This window comes from Mixophyes fleayi, chromosome 4 (genome assembly GCF_038048845.1).
Source record: "Mixophyes fleayi isolate aMixFle1 chromosome 4, aMixFle1.hap1, whole genome shotgun sequence".
NCBI lineage: Eukaryota > Metazoa > Chordata > Amphibia > Anura > Limnodynastidae > Mixophyes > Mixophyes fleayi.
In genome coordinates, this window is record NC_134405.1 from 287,213,217 (window position 1) to 287,235,678 (window position 22,462).

General features: G+C 40.6%; 1 protein-coding gene across 1 annotated transcript in view; it reads left to right on the forward strand.

Annotated features, from left to right (window-relative positions):
• The first annotated feature begins 5,860 nt into the window (after positions 1 to 5,860).
• Positions 5,861 to 22,462, forward strand: part of LOC142152815 (rho GTPase-activating protein 7-like) — a 225,269-nt gene continuing 208,667 nt past the window's right edge. Inside the window, exon 1 of the mRNA XM_075209823.1 lies at positions 5,861 to 5,990. Within this exon, the coding sequence (XP_075065924.1) occupies positions 5,876 to 5,990 (115 nt within the window). The 5' untranslated portion in view covers positions 5,861 to 5,875. The remainder of the gene's footprint in view (positions 5,991 to 22,462) is intronic.

Sequence of the window (22,462 nt, forward strand, 5' to 3'; positions counted from 1 at the left end):
GCTAACAACTAATAGCAAAACCAAACAGTGGAAGGTCAGATTGCCATTACATCACTGGTTCCAGGATATAATCATTTACGATGTTACAGCTAGACATGTTCACTGACCCCCATGTTCTGGTTATGGTTTTGGATCCGGATTAACTTTGTGTTTTGGTTTTGGCAAACCGCCCTTGCGTGTTTTGGTTTTGGTTTTGGATCCCTATTTATTTTCTAAAATCCCTATTTTTGTTTTGCTAAAATCACATATTTTTGCTTTTTTCCCCCCCTACATTATTATTAATCTCAATAACACTAATTTCAAGTCATTTGCAGTCAATTTTGACCACCTTACAGGTCACAATATTATTTTCATATACTTTCAAACAAAGACTGCAGCACCCTGGCTATATGCTAAACGACAGAGCAATGACTCAAACACACGGCAGTTCCTAGCACATCTAGGAAACATTGCCACATAGCAGTGTCAGTAAAGAAAAGTGGTGCAATTTGCAATGGAGCTCTTCTCTTTGTGTTTAACCTATATACTGTAACACACTACAATGTGACTGCAGATTTAGAAGACCAAGTCTGCCAGACCTATTATTTCCATTTCAGCAATGACAACTAGCAATGGAGCAATGGAGCTCTCCTGAAGGTCACTGAAGACTTTGAAGAACACTGCTACCCCTCCTCTTTCTATTCTACCTATGACGCTGGCCAACTGCACTAGAGACTGCCAAGAACTGTGCTACCACTTCTGTGTCATAGGCAAACCGAGGGGGGGGGGGTTTCCTAGTGAATGGAAACCCTCCCTCCCTCCAAGCCTGGTGCACTGTATAGTTAAGGTGGCTGGACCCTGCCCCAGCTTCACACGGCTCTGCTTGAAAAGGGAGAGCTGCGTGCACCTAACAGTAGTGCACGCAGCATTGCCCATGTATATTATGGGGGTAGAAAGGGTTGGAGAGCAGCCAAGCACTGTCTAAAATTATAGCCATGCCCACTGGTGGCGTGGTGTGGAAACCCCCCTCTACAAATTCTGCGTTTGCCCCTGTGTGTCCCTCTGTGAAATGCCGCTGGATCACCGAGGAGGGCGGTACTTATAGAATCCAAAGCTCATGAGATCCGAGATCCAATGGCGTAACGATGACATTTTGCATCGTTTTCAATTCCGAGGGAGCGCGAAAGTACCGAGCTGGCTCGGCTCGAATTTGCTAAGTTCGGATGTGTTCGGTTCTCAGGGAACCAAGCCTGAGCATCTCTAGTTACAGCTTCCTAGTAACTGTCATAAGTTTTTAGAACTAGCTGGACAGGTCTTCACTTATAGGAGCTGCCTTTCCCGTAGAGTTGGCCGCACTCACAGGTACTCAGATGCCCCCAGGACTTAATTCAACATCGCAAAAGCTTATGAGCAGAAACCGATAGTACGGAGATAGGATAAATGGGGCCAAAAGCACGCCCCCACATGCACTCAGGAGGCAGTGATAATTTAATTTAAAAGCCGAGCCCCGGCTGTCTGTTACCAACACGGGATACAGCCCTAGCGTCAGAGTGAGAACACCACTTCTTGGAGACAGCCTCTGCTGCATGTCTCAGGCAGTCCCCTTTACCTTGGTGTTGGACGAAGCTTACTAGTACTTACTAGTACTATTAGCCACTAGTCTGTGTAAAATGTATTTAAGATTGAAATTAAAAGCAATTAATCAACAAACTATTGTAGCTGACAATTCTCTTGTCAAAGTCAAATAATTGAATGATTAATATTGTTTTACCGTGTGATTGCGATCAGTACGCCACGTGTCATGGCGCAATCACACGATAAATCACGCACGCATACTCTCGCACTTACACATTCACTTATATACATATTTTATATTTATAATAGTTCCAATCCACAGTTGTTTATGAGCAGATGTTATTTGGTTTATAGTTACATATTATAAGGTTATATATACACATTAGGGAGATCTAAGGTTCAGGTCATAGGAAACATGTCATGTCTGGTATCATTCTAAATCCCCTATTTATTCGCAGACATCCAGTTTATTCACCGAAAGGATCGCTCCTTGCATATGCTAGTTATGGATGATAGGGAATAAATGATTAGAATGATATTGTCTGTGTAATGCTAATAGACCAGTTTAAACTAGTTCTTGACGGGAACATTAGTATTCATCATCTGGAGAGCTGACCCCCACCCTTGGAGGGTGTTGTTTGAACTGACCTATGGACTGCATTACACTGGACCTTCCTGAAGCCTGAACCTATAGAAACTTGCCAAGTCACCTGTATTGTATTTACTGTAACACCAAATGTATATATATTGCTCCCTGGAATCAGCTAGTCAGTCACTCTGGCCACAGCCTTCAGGACTGAATAACTGTAGCTGGATCCAGTAGAGCGCAGCACTGCGCAGCACTGCGCAGCACCGTGCAACGTATGTCTCATGTATCGGCTGTACTGTACTTATTTATTTGAACTGTTATACTTTTGCTTTTGCTAAATAAATTGCTTGTTCTTTAGAACCACACAAATCGCATAGACAATGCTTATTAGAAAACAATGAAATTACTTTAATACTCTACAGAACTGTTTTACAATAATGACAGGGTTCTATTGCTTTCCTTTCTCCTTGGTTCACCCTGAACGCTATTTTATGAGCAGAGCACAGCGGCTAATGTCTTCTCTACACGCTGTCTGTTCTAAAATGGCACTTGAGAAAATGAGAGTGGACTATATATGGCGATACTAAAAGATGCCAATCCAAAACTCGCAAGAGTTTTTCAGGAAAATCCCCCCGAATGAAATTACGTTTTGCCTCGTTTTGACATTCGAGTTTTGTGGGAGAAACGACTCGGTTTCACTCGGATCCCTAAAGTTGGATTTCATCGGATTTTAAGTAATCCGCTCATCTCTAGCTAGTATAAACCCAAGATACAAATAGATGACTGAATAGATTTCCGTATTCGACTAACACACAGTTGTGAACAGTAAAGTTAAAAGCATTGTTTACAATGATTATGAGAGGCCCTGATTAACATTCTCAAATAGACTGGAATCTCTGTTCAATATCTTAATAATAATAAGATAAGTATTATGTAAAAGGATAAGCGTTTTGGAAAATGTCACTATCCTTCATTTTGTTAAATCCTTATTAATTTAAGACTAGGGGTATATTTACTAAACCGCGGGTTTGAAAAAGTGGAGATGTTGCCTATAGCAACTAATGAGATTCTAGCTGTTATTTTGTAGCCTGCACTAAATAAATGATAACTAGAATCCGATTGGTTGCTATAGACAACATCTCCAATTTTTCAACCCCGCAGTTTAGTAAATATACCCATAAATATGGCTTCACTAATTGTAATATTTCTATTTAAGATATACCTGTTTAAATTGACCAAAAATGTCAACATTTCTTGAGGGATCGAAAACAAAGATGACATTTCGTCCGCCAAGAGAGACAGAGCTTATTGCATATTATAATTAACTTATTTTTGGAACATTGAATAACACTAATAATTTATGCGTATTTGTGAACTAATGCCATTGTACAAATGGTATAAAATCTTCCCTCTTACTGATTATGATTAGAGGGTTCAGTAATGAAACTCCAAGCTAACATGTTGGCTGCGCTGTGTAATTCAATCTAAAACAAATGTTTTATTAAATAAATGTATTTAAATGTAATAAATGTTTCCCTTTAAGCAACTAGATCGAACTATCAATTATTTTCAACTTTTATACATACAATGACATGAAACAGAAGATAAGCATGGTTCTCCCCAAACAAGCTTACAATTTAAGTTTATATAAAAGGTTCATAATCATGGCATTTGCTTTCATTGTCTGACTTCTGCTACTTGATAAAAAGCTAATTGCTGGTTAGTAGCTATGGTATACTGCACATTTGTATTTTGTTAGTAAGTACCCCATATTGAGGATTATTTAATAACCTGGAGAAATCTTGTACTTTAACCTATTACAACCAATAACATAATGGCTTCTAGCTGTTTAATGAAAGTTGATGACTGATTGCTATGGATTACAAAATATCACTGCTATTCGCACAATCAGTTGCAGATGAAGGGGCACATGGGCCTGGAGCTGAAAATAATGAGCAGCACCATGCTGTCGGAGAGGATGAGTCCAGCACCATGGAGGGCATGGGTAGTACCTTCCTGTAACCACCTTCATCTCCTTATCTTCTTACATGGTGCACACAGCACTAACTGGTTCACAGAGCATTTAAGGAAAGTTAAAAGTGAAAAATATATTATATATACACACAGAGAGCATCCTATTGACCGATCTACAAAACAGAGAGCACCCTAGTGACCAATATACAATGCAGTGAGCATTCTATTGAACAATATACAACACAGAGAGCACCCTAGTGACCAATATAAAAAGTAGAGAGTATTCTAGTGACGGATATACAATATAGAGAGCACATGAGAGCACAATATAGAAAGTATCCTGTTGAGCAATATACAACACAGGGAGCTTCCTAGTGACTGATATAATATAAAGAGCATCCTAATGACAGATGTAAAATACAGAGAGCATCCTAGTGGCTAGTGAATACTACACCAGGTAGTATAAAGAGGACTACCAATACCGATGCAAATGGTGGAGGTCAAGCCAGAGGGTCAGGAAGGGCAGAGAGCAAGAAAGGTCCAATAACAAAACCAAGGGTTGAGATGGGCAGCAGATACGTAATTTCCAGGAACATGCATGGTCCTGCTAGGCAACCAGCCTGGATGTAAGAGTCAGGGTGTGCGCCCAAATAGAATAGAAGGCGTCTCAGCTGCTGCTAGGCAGGAGAAGTCATAGTGAGCCACAGCAAGTAGCAGGGTGGTTCGTAACACACCCTGATGAGTGATTTACAGAGAGCATCCTAGTGACCAGTATACAATACATAAAGCATCCTCATGACCACAATACAATGCAAAGAGTATCAAAGTAACAGCCATATAATGCAGAGATCAGTGCACAATCACATATGTAGCCTTCTTCATCCTCCTTCATCCATTACCTCCGTCCTCCTTCCGATACTGAATTGAATCACTCAGTCAAGTAGGACTGAGTGTCAGTGTGGAGTGTGTGCTGGGCTCCAAGTAGAGGAGCTGAGAGCACGTAGCCACTGAGCATAGGGAAGGGGGGTAGAACGGATCAGCCCAAAGCGGTACTTGGAAGTGACTGGGGAGAGGCCAGCCACCAGGAAGCTGATACTGGCCTACTGGTACCATATAACACTGTGATAGGCGGCCTAGACCGGTAGCTACATCAGCCCCATGGTTAACTGCTTCTTTTTAGCATAATGGGATTAAAAAAACACTATTTCTGTTTTTGCACAATTGATTTAGTAGCTATAATATTACATGTTTGTTGCAACCAACTCAGTTCCTTCTTCTGCTACTGATGATAGAAAAAGACTAAGGAAGTCTGCACTAACTAAAATGAAAGTCTGTAGTCTAAAAATAAAAGAAGACACTTTAATAGTTAAATAGTTAAAAGAAAGAAAAGCAGAACTTACACTAAGAGCACGCAGTGTGCCATGTCATCGCTATTCTGCCTGATTGCATAAAACTTGTATTTATAAACCTGATTGGAATAATTTGTTTAGAAAGTCTGTCAGCTGAGATACAGAGCTGTGCTGGGCTGCAAGGCAGAGGGGACCCTAGTGGGCTGCTATTTCCTTTCCAGCCTGGCCTGACCCCAAACAGTTTAGAGGGAGGTTTTCTCTTTCTGTGAGAGACAGTGAGAGGGGTGTTAACAAGACTAACAGATCGCTGTAAAAGACTCAGTCTGTAGTATTTGATATCACCAATTGGAATTGTTCTCTGCCTGAATTTTAATGGGATAAAGTGACTTTGGATTTAACTGTAGACATCATGGCATATCCAGGGAAATCCCGTCTGAAGAGATCCTTCAGTGAGCACATCAAGGATTCCACTAACAAAGCTTGGGACGTTTTCTGGAAGAGTGCACGAGAAAGAAGGTTATCAGGTTAGGCTGAATGATACTGACTGTTCATGAATTAACCAAATGACTATCTCTGTACTACATCTTAGTAGTTTAACAATGTGATGCACAGTAGCTACATCTAATCACTGTTGATAAAAGTGCATTTTTATACATTTTCTTCAGCTGCTTGCAGTTTCATCCCTTTATAGGGATATTTTGTGTGTACTTTGAGTTAATGGGTGTATTTCACATTGGACAGAATGCGAGACAGACTGACAAAAAATGTGCTTGTATTAATGACAGTGTTCAATTTGCAGTGACAGTTGAACATAATCTGCTTAGAATTGACTGTAAAACATTGACATTTCTGAGATGTGTATAAGATTCTCTAAAGGTTCAAAATATATTGATTATTAAATGTGAATCTGCACTGTATTACTTTAAGCTTGTATATCCTTATATCCTATATCCCCTTTCATAAAGCTATGTGGCTGGCACGTAACTTTATTTACAATATAAAGACTGCACAGATATTTGGGATAAGGTTCTTCTGGCGTCTAAATGCAGCAGGATTTTTTGACAGTTCATTGCTAGTTACATATGTGTTGGCTTTGTAAAACATTTAAAATGACCATATATTTTACATGGTGACTAGTAGTTTGCATTAGAAACATTAGTGCAAATTGAGCCTTGTTCGAAAAACAAAACACATTACATAACTGTAATCTGTCAGCTTGTGGCTGTGCCTTTCATTGCACTGCATAATAATTGCGTTGCCTAAACATTAGAGGGGAGTAGAAATGGAACAAAATAAGGTAAAACCAATAATATATATAGTATATATATAGTATATCTGCAGATTAACTACGCACAGGGCAAAAATCAGCTGCTGTTCTTTATAAGAGCGAAAGGATATTAATGTAGTAGTAAACAAATGTGCTTTCTTGTGACATTGGCGTAATATGCCTTTTCCTATCCTAATGTATTTAAGAGGATTTTGGTTTGCAGGGTGCAATGTTTTGTTAACCTGTTATTGTGCAGTGCTGTAATGAATTAAATGCATGTAGAAAGTGGAAATTATAGATGCATGTGTTTGGGTATTATATCACAGTCAGTGGCAGTATGTTGCCAAGGGGTTTCTAGATGCAGGTTGGCCCACAGTTTCAGTGTTCCCAAAGAGAAAAATGTAGTTTTAGGCTGCCACTTATGTATGTAGGGAGCAGATTATGTGGTGATGAGTGTTTGCATACTATGCTCAATGGGATATGCTTTTTGATTCATACGTTTAGCAATATTAAACATTCTTTAGTGTTGTAGTGTATTTAATTCTAATTAAAATGCTCTGCTATGACATTTAAGAGTTATTGTTGAACAGACTGCTCTTCAATATATTGACTTATTTCTGACTGTCGAGAGATTTCCAACATGGAGCCCCAGCAAGTGGTTAATTGAAAACCTCAGGTCACTCAGTGAGTTAACACTTGACATCTTTTGTTAGCTGCTGGCTGCACCCACTTGAAACCCACTTGAAACAGTCTAATTTCAATTTCCATTTTTGATATTTGAAAACAAAAGCAAAACGTTATGGCTGCCTATATGTTCTTATGCTTAAGCTTGTGGACTTTGATGCTACTCCAAAGTTCATGCATGTTCTCCAGCCCATCTTTGAGAGAAATGAGGCAAGACACAGAGGGGGTAATAAGATACTGGCATATACTGATTGAGGAGACATCCCATCAATTTGTAGTCATTTTGTTGGAACTGCATGGTGTATGTCGTAATACATGGAAAACTGCCTCCCCTGGATGATAACAAAGTGACCATGGATCAAAGTAAATTGGAGAAAGGTCTGATTAGAGTTACTGTTTTGTATTATAAATGACTTGTGGATTTAAGTGGGTAAATTGCAAAACAATTTGCTGCTGTTATCGTCTTTTAAGAGATTGTTCTCATGGGCATTTTGTTCATTATTTCATTCCATCTACGTGTATTTAAAACATCCATGGATCACATCTAAGTAGAATATTAGGATCGCTATGAGATCATATCCCAAGCTGATGGGTAACTGGTTGCAGTGCAACTGATTTTTTGTGAATGTGGCTTGCAGTATTTTCATCCCAATAATGTTGTGTTCAATACTCTCCTACTACCCAAGAATATATACTGTAAATTTGTTTCATGATGTATCCTTTGCAAGTGTATTTAAATACTTCATTCAAGCTCTCTTTTTATATATACCAACCCATGATGTGTTCACTATACTGCATTCTTTGGACCATGAACATAGTTTGAAAGCAGGTAAAATAAGCATCACTGATTTCTAGGATAAAAGTACGAGTAGTAGCAAATGTATTTTAGTATATATCTGATCATGAAGGCTGCTTGTTGGTTCATCATATACAATTAATAAAGTTGAAGTCGCACATAGTGGAGATGGCAATTTTGTCAGCGACTATGACTTAAGATGGCCATATATTGTGTGATCCTGTAACTCAGGCTAACTGTGCTGGATCACTTCTGGGCAACATTGGGACCCTTAAGTGTGTACGATGATAACCTCAATGAAGCCAATGGTGATAATCCTACAACTGGATGCATGGACATGCCTGACAACAGTCTGAATATTTAAGGTATTACCTCATTTTAGGCCATACCCAGCATGATACCAGGCCAAGCTTGATATTATTCTCATGAACTTTGGTTCATGCCACAGATTTATTGATTCCATTGATTGAACAGCTTTCCATGCTGGGAGTTTAAACCCCGAGACATCATGAGAGTGATGTGCTGATGGAGGCAATCACATCTTACGTGTTCTCGAGCATTTCAAATGATTGCTGCTGGCAACCTGAATAATCTGTGAATTAGGAAGTCATTAGATATACACAGACAATGTAACAAAGTAGAGGGCACAGGTACCATTTTTCTTGGTACCTGTGACCCTTGGGGTATAACCCTTTTATAAATCTGTATTTTTTACAATGACAGTGCAGTAAGACTTTAAGTTAATGGCTTCAGTACCACTCCCACCTCACTGGCCCTATAAAGTTTAGGATCATCAATACATTTGTTGTAAATCTAGTTAAGAAAATAGCAAAGTTACAGATATTATAATATAAAAAGGCTTGGGATTTCTATTGTGCTCAGGCCAATCTGACAATAAATTTGGGCAGCAAATGTGAATGGATGAAATTGAGATTGTGAGCAGCATATTTATCTAAAAATCATATCTAGTTTCACCTTCAACATATTTATGTTAAGCCCAGCAAACAATGCAGCATATCACATTATTCAGCTGTGTTAATGTCAGAAGACACAGAGGGGCGTATTCAATTCTCCGAAAGTCCTGCGGCATTAAAACTATTACCGTTAATACGGTAATAGTAAGCTGGATTTCAGCTCGCAACTCCCTGAGCTGAAATCCAGCGAGAAAATTACCGTATTAACTGTTTTTCCGTGCACTATTACCGTAATAACGGTAATAGTGCGCGGACCGCGGGATTTTCGGCGTTTCCGCTGAGAATTGAATATGCCCTAGAAGCGGAGCTCCTTGTACTCTTAAATGTTAAAACGAAGCAGTAATATTTTCAATTGAAGCTTTTGTTTTGTATGCATACAATGAAGAGGATGCAGTTGTGATGTCAACAATGAACATGTTGACATTCAGAATGTTGACACTATAATATTGACAGTCAGAATGTCGACAGTTAAAAGCCAACATGCAGAATGTCGAAATGTTCATTAGTTCGACAGAGTTAAAAAATGTTGACATTATGAATGTCAGCAATTTGTAAAGTCGACATAAAGCATTACATTTAAACCATCAGTAATGCCGGCAATTATGGTGTCATCATTTCATAACCAACCCCGATGAAGCAGTAATGTTTTACATTCATTATAAGAAGAACACTTTACCTGTAATCATATCATGTGTACAGGCTCAGACTGGCCCAGTGAACCAGTGAGCTACCCCCATAGTTTGCTCTCTACAGTGAGAGAGCAGGGCCAACTAATTGCGATCTACATAGTGCACCACTGACAACATGCATTACAGGAGCCCCTTACTATAGCCTTGGGAGGTAACTACAGGGGGAGTGAATGGGTGGATGCTGCCATGGCTGTAGATAGACTGGGCGCACAGCCAGCCAGCTTGATCCCTCCTCTTCCCTGATGGTCCAACTGGTTTCCCTCCTGTTTTTTCCTTTCCACTCTGCTCCTACCCTTCCCAGTACATGTAGGAGAGATGAACACAGTCTGCCAACTGTCCTGGCGGACTGCTTTGGTGGAGCAGGGGTCAGAGTGCTCACAGCTCTATCATGTGGGCAGTTTATGCAAAGCATCAGTGGGAGTCCCTGGCGCCCTGCACAAAGTTCCTCCGCAGGTGGAACAGCTTAAGACGCTTAAGACCAGAGCCCTCCTCCACAGATGGTGCAGTATATACGACAAGTGCACAGTAGTATGGGAATATGTTACATATACCCCCCTCACTCCCCTTGTTAAATATCTTCCTTCACCATTATTCCATTGTCACATATAGGAGGGGGGAACACAACTCAGATGCCTGTTTCCACCATGCACCCCCAGCCCGTAGTAATTCTATATCCAGTATATATAAACCAACTAAGGTGGAACTACAGGCCCCAGCATGCCATGTCAGACACCGTTATAGCATGTTGGTGTATGTGAGTGAAAGGCTATCATGGCAAGGATATTTAGCTAGTTCCTAGGATTTTTTTTGTTCTGGTTTTTTTTACTATTTTATATATACAGGATATAGCATTACTATGGTATAAACATATATTCACAGTAATTCTATATACTATATACAGTCTATATATATATCAGTGAAGTAAATAAAATTGTATTGTTTAAACACTTTCTCTGTAATGTTTGTTTAACACCCAGAGCTGGATTAAGGCTCTAGGGGGCCCACGACACTCAAGACAGGGGGGCCCCTACGATGTAATATGGTTATCATTTTAGACAAATTACAGACAAATACACAGGCAATACTGGGTGCACTACTGTTACGTGCACACTGTTCTGCCCTCACAAGCAGTACAGTGTAAAGCGGGACATATCTCCCAACAGTTAATAAACAGCCCTCCTCCCCAAACTCAGCACCACATTCAATTTATAGCCCTAAATCACCTCAACATTAAATTAAAGGTCCTGTCACTCACCTTAAATTAATAGGCCCCACTATTAAAGCCCCACTATTTACCCCACAAATAAATTATTAGGACCCACCATTGAATAATTAGCTCAGACCCACAGTCCACCATTAAATTAATAGCTTACCTCCCACCCAAATTACAGAAGAGATCAACACCTCTCCCGATTAATAAATTAATAGCATTTACGTTTTTACAAATATTCCTACTTCCCGCATCCATCAATACCATTAAATAATATATCACTATTAAGAACACATCTTGCACTGCATCTTTTCATGAACCAAAGGCACAATGCAAATGCCTATGTCATGTCAAAAAAGTTTAGTTGTACCCATTTTTAAGGAGCTGTGCGTGTATTTGTAAAACCCTGCAGTGCCTGACAAAAATATGTTAGGTCTCCATCCCAGATCATGTAGCTCATCCTGTAATATCTAATGTTTTTATGGATTGGGCATTTAGTTTGTTACATCTATCCTGCAGTGAGGAACATGCCAGTGTACCCATGTCCATTTATCACCCTTGCAAAATTTAGACACTTGTTCAGTTCTGTTTAAATAGGCCCATGGTTCACAAAGACATTTTAATGTCATTACAAAAATACTTGATAAATGACCCTTGCTGTTAATGTTTGTTCTAACTGGAGATTAAATAAATTAAGTGCCAGGCCACTAAAGTTTGCACAATTAGTCTTATTGATACATTTGCATTGAACAATTTATTAATTCAAAGTGTTTATTGGTGTCAAGAATAGGAGATTGGTTCTTACCAACATGGCGATGGAAGGAAGGGGGGGGCGGGGGTTCTTGGAAACTGTGGTGGTTCCAGACAAAGGAAATCCGAGGTTTTGACTCTTGGGAACAAGGGTCTTGGCCTTTTAGAAATAAAGGAAACAAATATAGATTAAACTATAGATTTTCATAAGCCTTGTGAAAGTGGTATTCCATAAGTACAGTCTGTTTTCCAAAAGAATCCCAGTTGTATAATAAACAACAGCACAATATCATCAGTTTAACTATATAAGAATACATAGACCTTTCTGAGCCTACAATAACTTCTAGTTGCCAGTACCTACTTATGCTGCGACAATAAAATCACTGTTTATCCTTTGATGACCACACGCACTGTTTTCCTTTTACAGGGTCTTTTCCCAAGAGACCCAGATTTGTATTCCCCTCTGATCATGTCATAATAGTATAATGAGTCCAAGGAGTCTTTAGGTTTCTCATGGAAATGATAAACACAAGTTTATAATGAGAAACATCTTTTTTTAAAACCCTGACATTTTTCCTTGTTTTGCATGTTTTACAGGATAAATAAGATTTCCACATTATATCTTTGAAAGCCTTTCATGTGATCATTGCCAAAACACGAGAGAATATAATTATAGATTTTAAGTTATTAAGTAAGTGCATTCAGTAAACTTACAAATTTTCCTGTTGCTGGTGAAAACATCACACATTTTCACACTCAAGGCTGTGTAGTTTTTCATGTAGTACTCAGGGCCGTCTTTCCCATTGGGCACGATGGGCAGGTGCCCGGGGGCCCGAGGGGGAAAGGGGGCCCTGGCATGTCTGCTGCTGTAAAAAAATCCTGTAAAGAAGAAAAAAAAAAAAAAAAAAAAACCCCAAAAAAAACAACTTACCTTTTGCGGTCACCTGACGATCCGGCTCACTCCCTGGTCCTCTCTTCCGTGATGCGCTCGCAGTGAATGTCGAGCGTGATGACGTCATCACGCCAGACATTCACTGCGAGCACAGCATGGAGGAGCACAGCGAAGAGGATTCAACTTATCGCGATTTAAAGGTAAGTTAAGAGGGGGATATATATATATATATATCCTTTTTTTTTTTTTTTACTTATATATTTATATATAGGGGCCCCAGTGCACTGCTGTGTCCAGGGGCCCATACTGTTGTTAAGGTGGCCCTGGTAGTACTTGCCATCAAAACAGGTAGATCACTGCTACTTTTCAGAGAAATAAAAAGATTTGAATATGAAATACAAGCAAAATCATGTATGAATGTTTGTGTGGCCAAGTAGGGCAGAGATCTTTGGTTGGAGCCTGTGCCAAGAGGCAGAAATACCTCTCCTGTCACCAGCTTTCTAACCCTACACAGATCCCAGTTATTTACATTTCACAGAATGCTTTGTTTAACAATATTTTATTTAATCTATTGTTATCTAAACATGTTAGTAATAGAATACTATATCTCAGAAGGACTGATCTTGCAGAAAAAAAACCCTACATATGACTTCCTTTTATTTTTGGCAGTGGAGGAGGAACAACATGCTTATAAACAAATAAACTGTGGAAGTTTGTTATTTTTCAATGCAATATAATTGAACTGCTTCACTATTTAAAACAGATGCTGAACACATGTATTTAAAAGTGTCAGTGATCACTAGTGCTTATATCGTTTCCAATCTCACACTAAAGCTAGTTACTGTAAAATTCCACTGATTAATTAAATTGCTTTACAAAAAATAGTGTTCATTTATAACATAACTGTAAGCAGTGGTTGAAGTGGAAATTTTGAAGTGGTAGTATGGTAAATGTAACTGGGGGCCACAAAGCCCTCACAGCTTTGGGGATTTTGATTTAAATTCATTTTAGCTCTAATTTTAGATGTGTTTTAACACTATTTAGAATAAAAAGACATATCACCTCAGTGTCCCCCACTTCTCCTATGTCACATACATGTGACATACATGTGACATACAGACACACACATAAAACATAAATCAAGGATTACATCCAGTATGCAGAAATCTGTCTTTATCACTAAAGTTCTTGCCTCTGTCGTGAGATAGATGCAGAGATAGGTGATAAGTAATGAAGAAATAAGTAGTAGAAATCTTTCTTTGTTCATTAAGCTGAGAGGAAGTCCCTAAATAAAGTTTTGCAAAACATCAGTTTCAGGTGAATTAACTTTTAACCTGCAATGTGTCTCTATTGCTCACTGTGTTATGCAAGAACCAGCCATTTTTCTGGAGAACAAAATGCACTGAGCTCATGTAATAGCTCACTCACTGTGGCTTCTGCATTGGACAGAAATTTGACTATAAGTGCTTTACCTGTCACCAATCTATTGTTAGGTATTGAATAAATGTCTGATAATATTTAACAGCAGGTTACAGAAACCATCTGATGAGAAATGTGGAAACTGTTCATCCAGCCAGCATACAGTATGTCTCCACAGCAACCGTATTTCATAAACTGGCCAATAACACATGGTGATTTTATTTTCATTGTCTCTAGTGTGATTATAGAATATTTGTATATTTCAGAAGCAGGGAATGATTAATTTGCTGTCATAGAGCTATAATCAAATATAAATATCTACTAGCCCCATCAGACTAGTATTTAGCATTTTACTATCTAACACAGTGAAGAGCCTTGTGACCTCTACACAATAGATCAGGACCCCCACCAGCCATTTCAACAACCCCCATCCATTTCATCACCCCCAGCTAATTCATGTCCCACTAAGCCTATTAATAACTCCAGCCACGTCATTACGCTCCCAGCCATGTAATTACGCTCCCAAACATGTCATGACCCTCCCAGTCATGGCATCACCCCCCTACCGCCACTCAGCCATGTCATAACCCCCTCAGCCATATCATCACCCTCTGAGCCATTTCATCTCCCTGAGTCCTTTCATCACCCCTCAGTGGCCAGTTCATGACCCCCCAGGCATTTCATCACCCATCCCCAGTCATTTTGTCACTCACTCCCCAGTCAATTCATCACGCCCCCAGATATTTCATCACCGCCACAAACCATTTCTAGTCACCAGCAGGCTCATTTACCTTCCTCTCTTCTTTCTTCCTCTCCAGAAGCAAGTTTTGTTGATCAGGCCCTGGTCAGAGACAGGCAGCCTGACAGCAAATCTGATCACTATTAGCTGCCTGTCAGTGCGGGCTCGGACGGTTCTTAATCTGGTTCCATGAGATATAGTACTCCTTATCTTGCGAGACCAGACTAAGAACCACAGCCTCACTAACAGGAAGCCAACAAGCTAACAGCAATAAGATTTGCTGCCAGACTGATTTTCTGTCTTTTGGGGCCCTTTAGATCAGGGCTAGCCTGTTGATTCCAGGCAGGCACCGGAAATTCCGGTAGCGCTGTGTCCCCTAGGAACCAGCTCCCCAATACTACAGCCTATTGGTTGATCAGGCCATGTTCAAAAAGATGAAGGTTCCCAAACTGCAGCAGAGCCTGATTAAGACCCAATGGGGCCCTAGGCAAGATGCTGGTTTGGGAGCCCACCCCCCTCCATTGGTAAAAAAAAAGAAAAACACACATATTAAATGGATTAGTATAATTCTAGTCCCTCTGTGCTCACTGGGCCTTAGATAGGAGTCTATGTTGCCTAATGGATAATCAAGCTCTGACCTGAAATATGCTGAAATTACCTTTCAGATGAATTCACACAACGATAAAATGAAAGGGGGATACCACACATTTATTTTTTATTGCCTATTCCTCAATTGATCGATGAATTGCAAAGTATTATTATATTTTCACCTGCCTTCTGGTAGAAAATAAAGATATATTAAAGTTAGTAGGATGGAGATTTTACCTATCATGTATAGGGGTGAGCGGGTTCGGATTTTTGAAATCCAAACACCCCCGAACAGTGCCAATCCGAGCCCGGATCCGAGCACTGTTCAGGAATTCCCGTCCGACGCAAAACTCAGAACGAGGCAAAATGTCATCATCCCACCGTCAGATCTCGTGAGATCCGGATTCATATTATTCCCCGCTTCCTGCCGCCATCTTCACTCGGGCATTGGAGAGGGAAGAGGGAGGGTGTGTGGTGGTGTCCTCTGTCCTGCTCAGTCCAGTGGTGCTGCTCGGTGCTCTGTCCTGCTCAGTCCAGTGGTGCTGTCCTGTGCTCTGTCCTGCTCAGTCCAGTGGTGCTGTCCTGTGCTCTGTCCTGCTCAGTCCAGTGGTGGTGCTGCCATAATTCCAGTGGTGCTGTCCTGTGTTGTCCTGTGCTTCTTAAGTCCAGTCCAGTGGCACTGCCATATAAGTCCAGTCCAGTGGTGCTGTCCTGTGTCCAGTCCATTTAAATCCAGTGGTGCTGTCCTGTGCTGCTTAAGTCCAGTCCAGTGGTACTGCCATATAAGTCCAGTCCAGTGATACAGCCATATAAATCCAATGGTGCTGTCCTGTGCTGCAAGGTTGAGGTTAATAATAGCGTAGGAGTGAAAAAACAACAAAAATCTAGATTTTAGCAGTTTTTATGCTTTTTTAAAAAAAAAATCAGAACCCAAAACCTTGAGGGGGGTGTTTTGACAAAACCCATTAGAACCCAAAACCTGAAGGTAATCAGAACCCAAAACGCGAAAAGTGGCCGGTGCACATCCCTAATCATGTATCAATTCACTTTTAAAGTGTGAGCTCGCAATAACAGAATATGTATAGGGGCAGTACTTGTATCGTCACAATTCTTATTAAATAGGCCATCCCTTGATGTATAGGATGAGCCCCATCATCAGCAAAACACCCCTTTTTTGGCTACCATAGGGATTTTTTCCATGTAATAAGTATGCCCCATAGACTGGCCCATAGGTAAGAATATGTTACATTCCTATGAAACCCATCTGTGTTTCTAACTAAATGCAGTAAACATTACTTGTGTAGTGTTGTAGATATGGACATTTAAAGGAGATGTTTTTTTTTTGTTTTTAAATGAATATCCTTCTCAGAACTGGTACATCCAGTAAGCAGCCTAGGCTTCCACCTAGAGCTCAGAGTATACTGGATTACTGCAACTCGCTTTTTGGGTGTATATTTTTTTTGCCCCATGGAATCTTAATTAGGATCCGATTCTTCTGCCACCTTATGTTAAAAACAAAATTTAAAATGATAAGCAACTGTTTTCCAGTAAACTGCAATACTATTGCAACAAAGTAAAGAATCAACAGTAGTCTACTTAAATACAATAGTAATTGAGCCCATAAAATATGTGCTATATGCATAGCAAATAACAGTTGCACCTTATCTCAAAGATTACCATTTGGTAGAAGTTAAGTGACAGCACTAAGTTATAATCATTAACATATTTGGTCTAACTTTTTTTTTAGCCCCCCCCCCTTCAGTCTTCAACCTTTTACATTGCCAAGCAGCCACTCATAATTCTGTAATATAGGGCATCTTTAATACAATACTTAATTTATTAAGAGCGGCATTGAATTGCTAATGCCATGGCAATTAATAATATTGTTCTGGAATCTACTTCCATTAAAGCCAATGAGAACTTTAGACTATTATGAAACTCTCATTATTGCTGGGCATCATTTTTATTGTCCAACTACTAGCATCATTGACCAGCCATTTATCAATGGAGAGCAGATGAACGGGCAACCTGATTCATAGCTAGAGTGGGCTATGGCGATGGTGGTAGTTAGAAATTAACAAACTGCCCAAATGTTTTCAACCAAGCATGTGTTTCTAGCCTAAGACTTGTGTTTTGATGCTGTCTTCTTTTTTGTGCTACAAATTGATGAAAAGGTTTTGGCAAGGTCACACCCTCTACCTAAACTGAGTCTCATAAAGAAGGTGCAAACGTTCCTACCAATGCCAAACACTTTCTGCTGTGTACTTGGTGGATTGTGTACACAAACCAAACCAGAGCCAAAACTGTGCCTTTTAGGAGGCAGAATGAGTCCTCTTCCATGTCGGAGGATGACTAGCTTGGCACAGACATTCATCATGCTAGAAGAGCCCCTTCCTCTGCCTCTGGACCACCCAACACCTGGTTATTTCCTTACAAGTGTCCCACCAGATAATAGTGAGGTGAGCAACCCTAAAAGGATACTGCAAGTTAAACTGGACTATGACCTTGCATTACACTCATGATTGCTGCATTCAATTTGGCCTATCTAGTAGGGTTGGTACTGAATCAAATCAAGACTTATTAGTAGGAGATAGCTGGCAAATTCTAACCTAGGGGGCAAGACTCAACTCTGCATCATATTAGAAACATTTTAAAGGAAAACAATGCAGGTGGCTCAGTGTGCCAGCCCAAGGTTGCCCACTATATGCCCCGCTGCCCCTGTCTATTAGTGTGTTAATTGACACGTTGACTTGCACTGGCAAACCCATCCACCCAGATTCTACCATAGTTCTTACCAAAAGTTTTAATGCAGGTAACTTTATGCCCACAAACCCAATGATTTGGGGTAATTTTTGTCTTAAATGAATTGGTCATCCAGTTTTACTCCTATAGTAGGAGGCGACCCATATGATTCCATTATATAAACCTATATGAAAACTGTAACAAATAAAGAGCAAAAACATGTACTCTTTGTTTAGAAATTAAAACAATTCAAACACAAACATTGGATAGAAATCTCTAAAGCCCAATGTCCTACAATGTAAATGTAAGTAGTATACAAATGTATATAGAAAAAAGCAGAGGACATGGTAATAAAAAATACATTCAACAAAACATAAACTGTAATAAGATTTCAATGAAAAGAATATGGTTTAATGATCAAAATAAATGTAAAATGCAATGGGAACAGAGCAGATAAAATGTGTCCAAATGCTGAAACTCTCTTAAAAAAAATGCAAGTTTTATTCCCAGAACGTGCCTAATAATACATGTTCTTGTAGCTCAGTGTTCCAGGGATCATCGACTCATCACTTGTTAATGCATTGCAGATCTCTTACAAAGTGGGGCGTTTACAATTTTGCATGTTTAATTATCTTTACAAATAAACAGAAATTCATGCTGGAAATCTGTTTTGAATGAGAGGAAGTTTAAGCGATTTGTTTTTATTATTTGAAGGCTGTGTCAAGAAACATATGCTTACTAACAGCAAACAGCCAAGCAATACATAACATTTTCTGAAAATGTGGTTGTGTTTTGGGAAATGCAGTTTTCAAAATGGTTTGATGTCCAAAGCTATAAACTTTTTCACAACTAATAAGGATAATATAAATAAGGTTGGAGCATCAATGAGACGTCTCAAGACTAGTGAGTAAGAATGGTATGTCAGCACAGTGTCTCATGTTCTTTAAGGAATTGCAACCAATCTGTCATTTTCAAGCTGATTTTCAGTTGGGTCAGAGCATCTCATTGCATTCAGTCTCCCTCTCTCATCGAGGATGTCCTCATTTTTTTAGCCAATCAGGTCACCTAATTTTTCACAGCATAGCCAATCAGATCAATGTTGTCACACTTCAATGCAAAAATCACAGCTAAAGAGCCAGGAATATGGTGAAACACAAAATGTTTATTGCTGGAAGGTACAAACCAGATGGTGTAGGAATGAGGTTTGCAGGGAGATGCAGAAAGCAAATACCAGGAACACGGCTGATGCAGGTAAGCAGGTAATATGAAGAGATCCTAGAGGCTGGAGGCTCATGACCAGATTCAATGGCAGGAGACTTAGGACTGGAGACAATAGCAGGAGATTCAGGACTGGAAGCAGAGGCTTGCACCTCAGAACTGGAGGGAGAGGCTGGCACCTCAGAACAGGAGGCAGAGGCTGGCACCTCAAAACAGGAGGCAGAGGCTGGCACCTCAAAACAGGAGGCAGAGGCTGGCACCTCAAAACAGGAGGCAGAGGCTGGCACCTTGGAACAGGAGGCAGAGGCTGGCACCTCGGAACAGGAGGCAGAGGCTGGCACTTCGGAACAGGAGGCAGAGGCTGGCACCTCGGAACAGGAGGCAGAGGCTGGCACCTCGGAACAGGAGGCAGAGGCTGGCACCTCGGAACAGGAGGCAGAGGATGGCACCTCGTAACAGGAGGCAGAGGATGGCACCTCGTAACAGGAGGCAGAGGATGGCACCTCGGAACAGGAGGCAGAGGATGGCACCTCGGAACAGGAGGGAGAGGCTGGCACCTCGGAACAGGAGGGAGAGGCTGGCACCTCGGAACAGGAGGCAGAGGCTGGCACCTCGGAACAGGAGGCAGAGGCTGGCACCTCGGACCAGGAGGCAGAGGCTGGCACCTCGGAACAGGAGGCAGAGGATGGCATCTTGGACCTGGAGGCAGAGGATGGCATCTTGGACCTGGAGGCAGAGGATGGCATCTTGGACCTGGAGGCAGAGGATGGCATCTTGGACCTGAAGGCAGATGATGGCACTTTAGAACTGGATGGCACCTCAAAACTGGGGGCAAAAACTGGTACCTTGGAGCTGGAGGCAGAGACTGGCACCTCGAGACAGGCAGCTGGAACTGGCACCATGGGACAAGTGGCCGAAACTGCCACTTTGAGACAAGCGGCTGGAACTAGCACCTCTGGACTGGCGGTCGAAACTGGCATCTCGAGACAGGCATCTGAAACTGGCAGGCTGGGCCTCATCCCGCGTGTAATGTGGGAACAGAAAGTGAAGCGCATACAAATACAGAATGAGGAGGGGAATAAACAGAAGACCGTACTGTAGGCTGTTGTGGTCTGTGGAGAGGACAGTCTTGTAAAAAGTGTATATCACTGGCACAGTAGAGACATAATTTATTAGTTCTTTTGCATTACCGCTCCTCTTCGGTCAGATGGGGGCATGGACCACCTGTGAACCTGGAGTTTGTTACACCATAGTTCTTGGTAAACAGTAAATTTGTAGCAGCACTATTAAAAGATGATGTTTGCACTGATTCAGCAACAGAGACGATTGGTTGAGGCAAATCAACAATATTTGAATTGTGAGAAACAAAATCTGACAGTCTCTTGAATGGGTCCATAAATAAGGCAGAAAAATTATCCAGCTGAGATCATAATAAAATTATATCTGGCTTGTAGAGTCTGTAGCTTAGGTAACACAGAGATTTGAAAGGCAGACATGTTGCAAGAGGAGACAAATGAAAAACAATTGCAGAAAGAGTCCCTGGCAGAATCTGAAGTAGGATCTTTCACACAGCTCCAAAGCTGTCACACTTCAATGCAGAAATCACAGGTAAGGAGCTAGGAATATGGTGAAATGTACAAACCGGATGTTGGAGGAATGAGGATTGCAGGGAGATGTATGAAAGCAAATACCAGGAACACTGTTGATGCAGGTAAGCAGGTAATATGAAGAGATCTCAGGGGACGGGTGAACCAGGAGCACAGCAGGGAACAAAAGGGAACAGCACAGCAACATGGAACAGCAACAACAATGACCAGCACAGGAGAGGAAGAGAGGCAGGTATAAGTAGGGAACACCCAGGTGCAGGAGATAATTAGTGAGACAGGTTAACCCCTAGTAATAACAAAGGAAATGGCACAATAGCAGCACCTCTGGTTTACAGAGGTCCCGGCAGATAACATAATAAAACAAGTCAAAGGTCCTGGAGGCAGGAGCTGCCAATAAGCAGCATGCGGTGCAGAGGGCTGCAGGCAGATCCTGACAATTGTGATGTTTACAGCTGCAGAGAATATTCAATGGAGGATATGGAGGTTATGCTGATCTTGTTGGAGGCTGTGGACTGTCAACTCATTTGCCTATGTTGGTGATGACAGGATCACATGTGACAGGGGCAGTTTCTTGATATGAGAAGGTGGATGGAGGCAAGCTGGAAGCCAAGAAAGAGTTAGGTAGTGGAAGGAGCAGGGTGCCCAAAAGGACAGTAGTAGTTATAAGAGGCTCTTGCCATACTGATATATGTGGAGTCTCATTTTATAAACTGTACTAGAACAACTTGGATGTTTGAGCTGTGTTTTATACCCAGGTTTTTTAAAGTAAACATTTGATTAGTTCCTGTGGGTAACATGACCTTGTTCTTATTCACCAGTTAATAAATGTCTGTTTACTAAGTAATACTAGCTCACAAGTCTGTGACAAGGAATGAACTCTTTCTTATTTTAACTCAAAATATTTAACCTGATACTTCTCCCGGGAGAAAAGCAATACACTATTTTGTTATGTCTCAATATTGGATCAACTTGATTTATAGTTACTTTCTTCAGAGATGGTTTTAGTGTTTTGCTCCCAAACTAGCTAGTTACTGAATGCTTGCAGTTACATTCCTTTTTTTCTATTATCCACTTCTTTATACTTAAATTGTTTCCTTCACAATGGCTGACACAGCTACATTTGAACATCTGAGATGTATACCTAACACCCATTTACTGAAGCAAAGTATGTGCTGCAGAGTATGAAGGAGAGGGAGAAGGATTGTTCTTTAAATAAATGTGTCCATTTATTTATTCACCAAGAGAGATGGTATGGCGCCCATCCATTTCAATGCTGCTAACTGTACACCGCTACACTTGTTGCATCTGCTCTACATGTACTTTGTTGTTAATAAGCTCGTATGTGATAGGACACATTTTTCTAATTCACTCACAAGCCTGAGGTGAGAGAGATTGGGCTATATTGGAGTGGCTGATTGAAG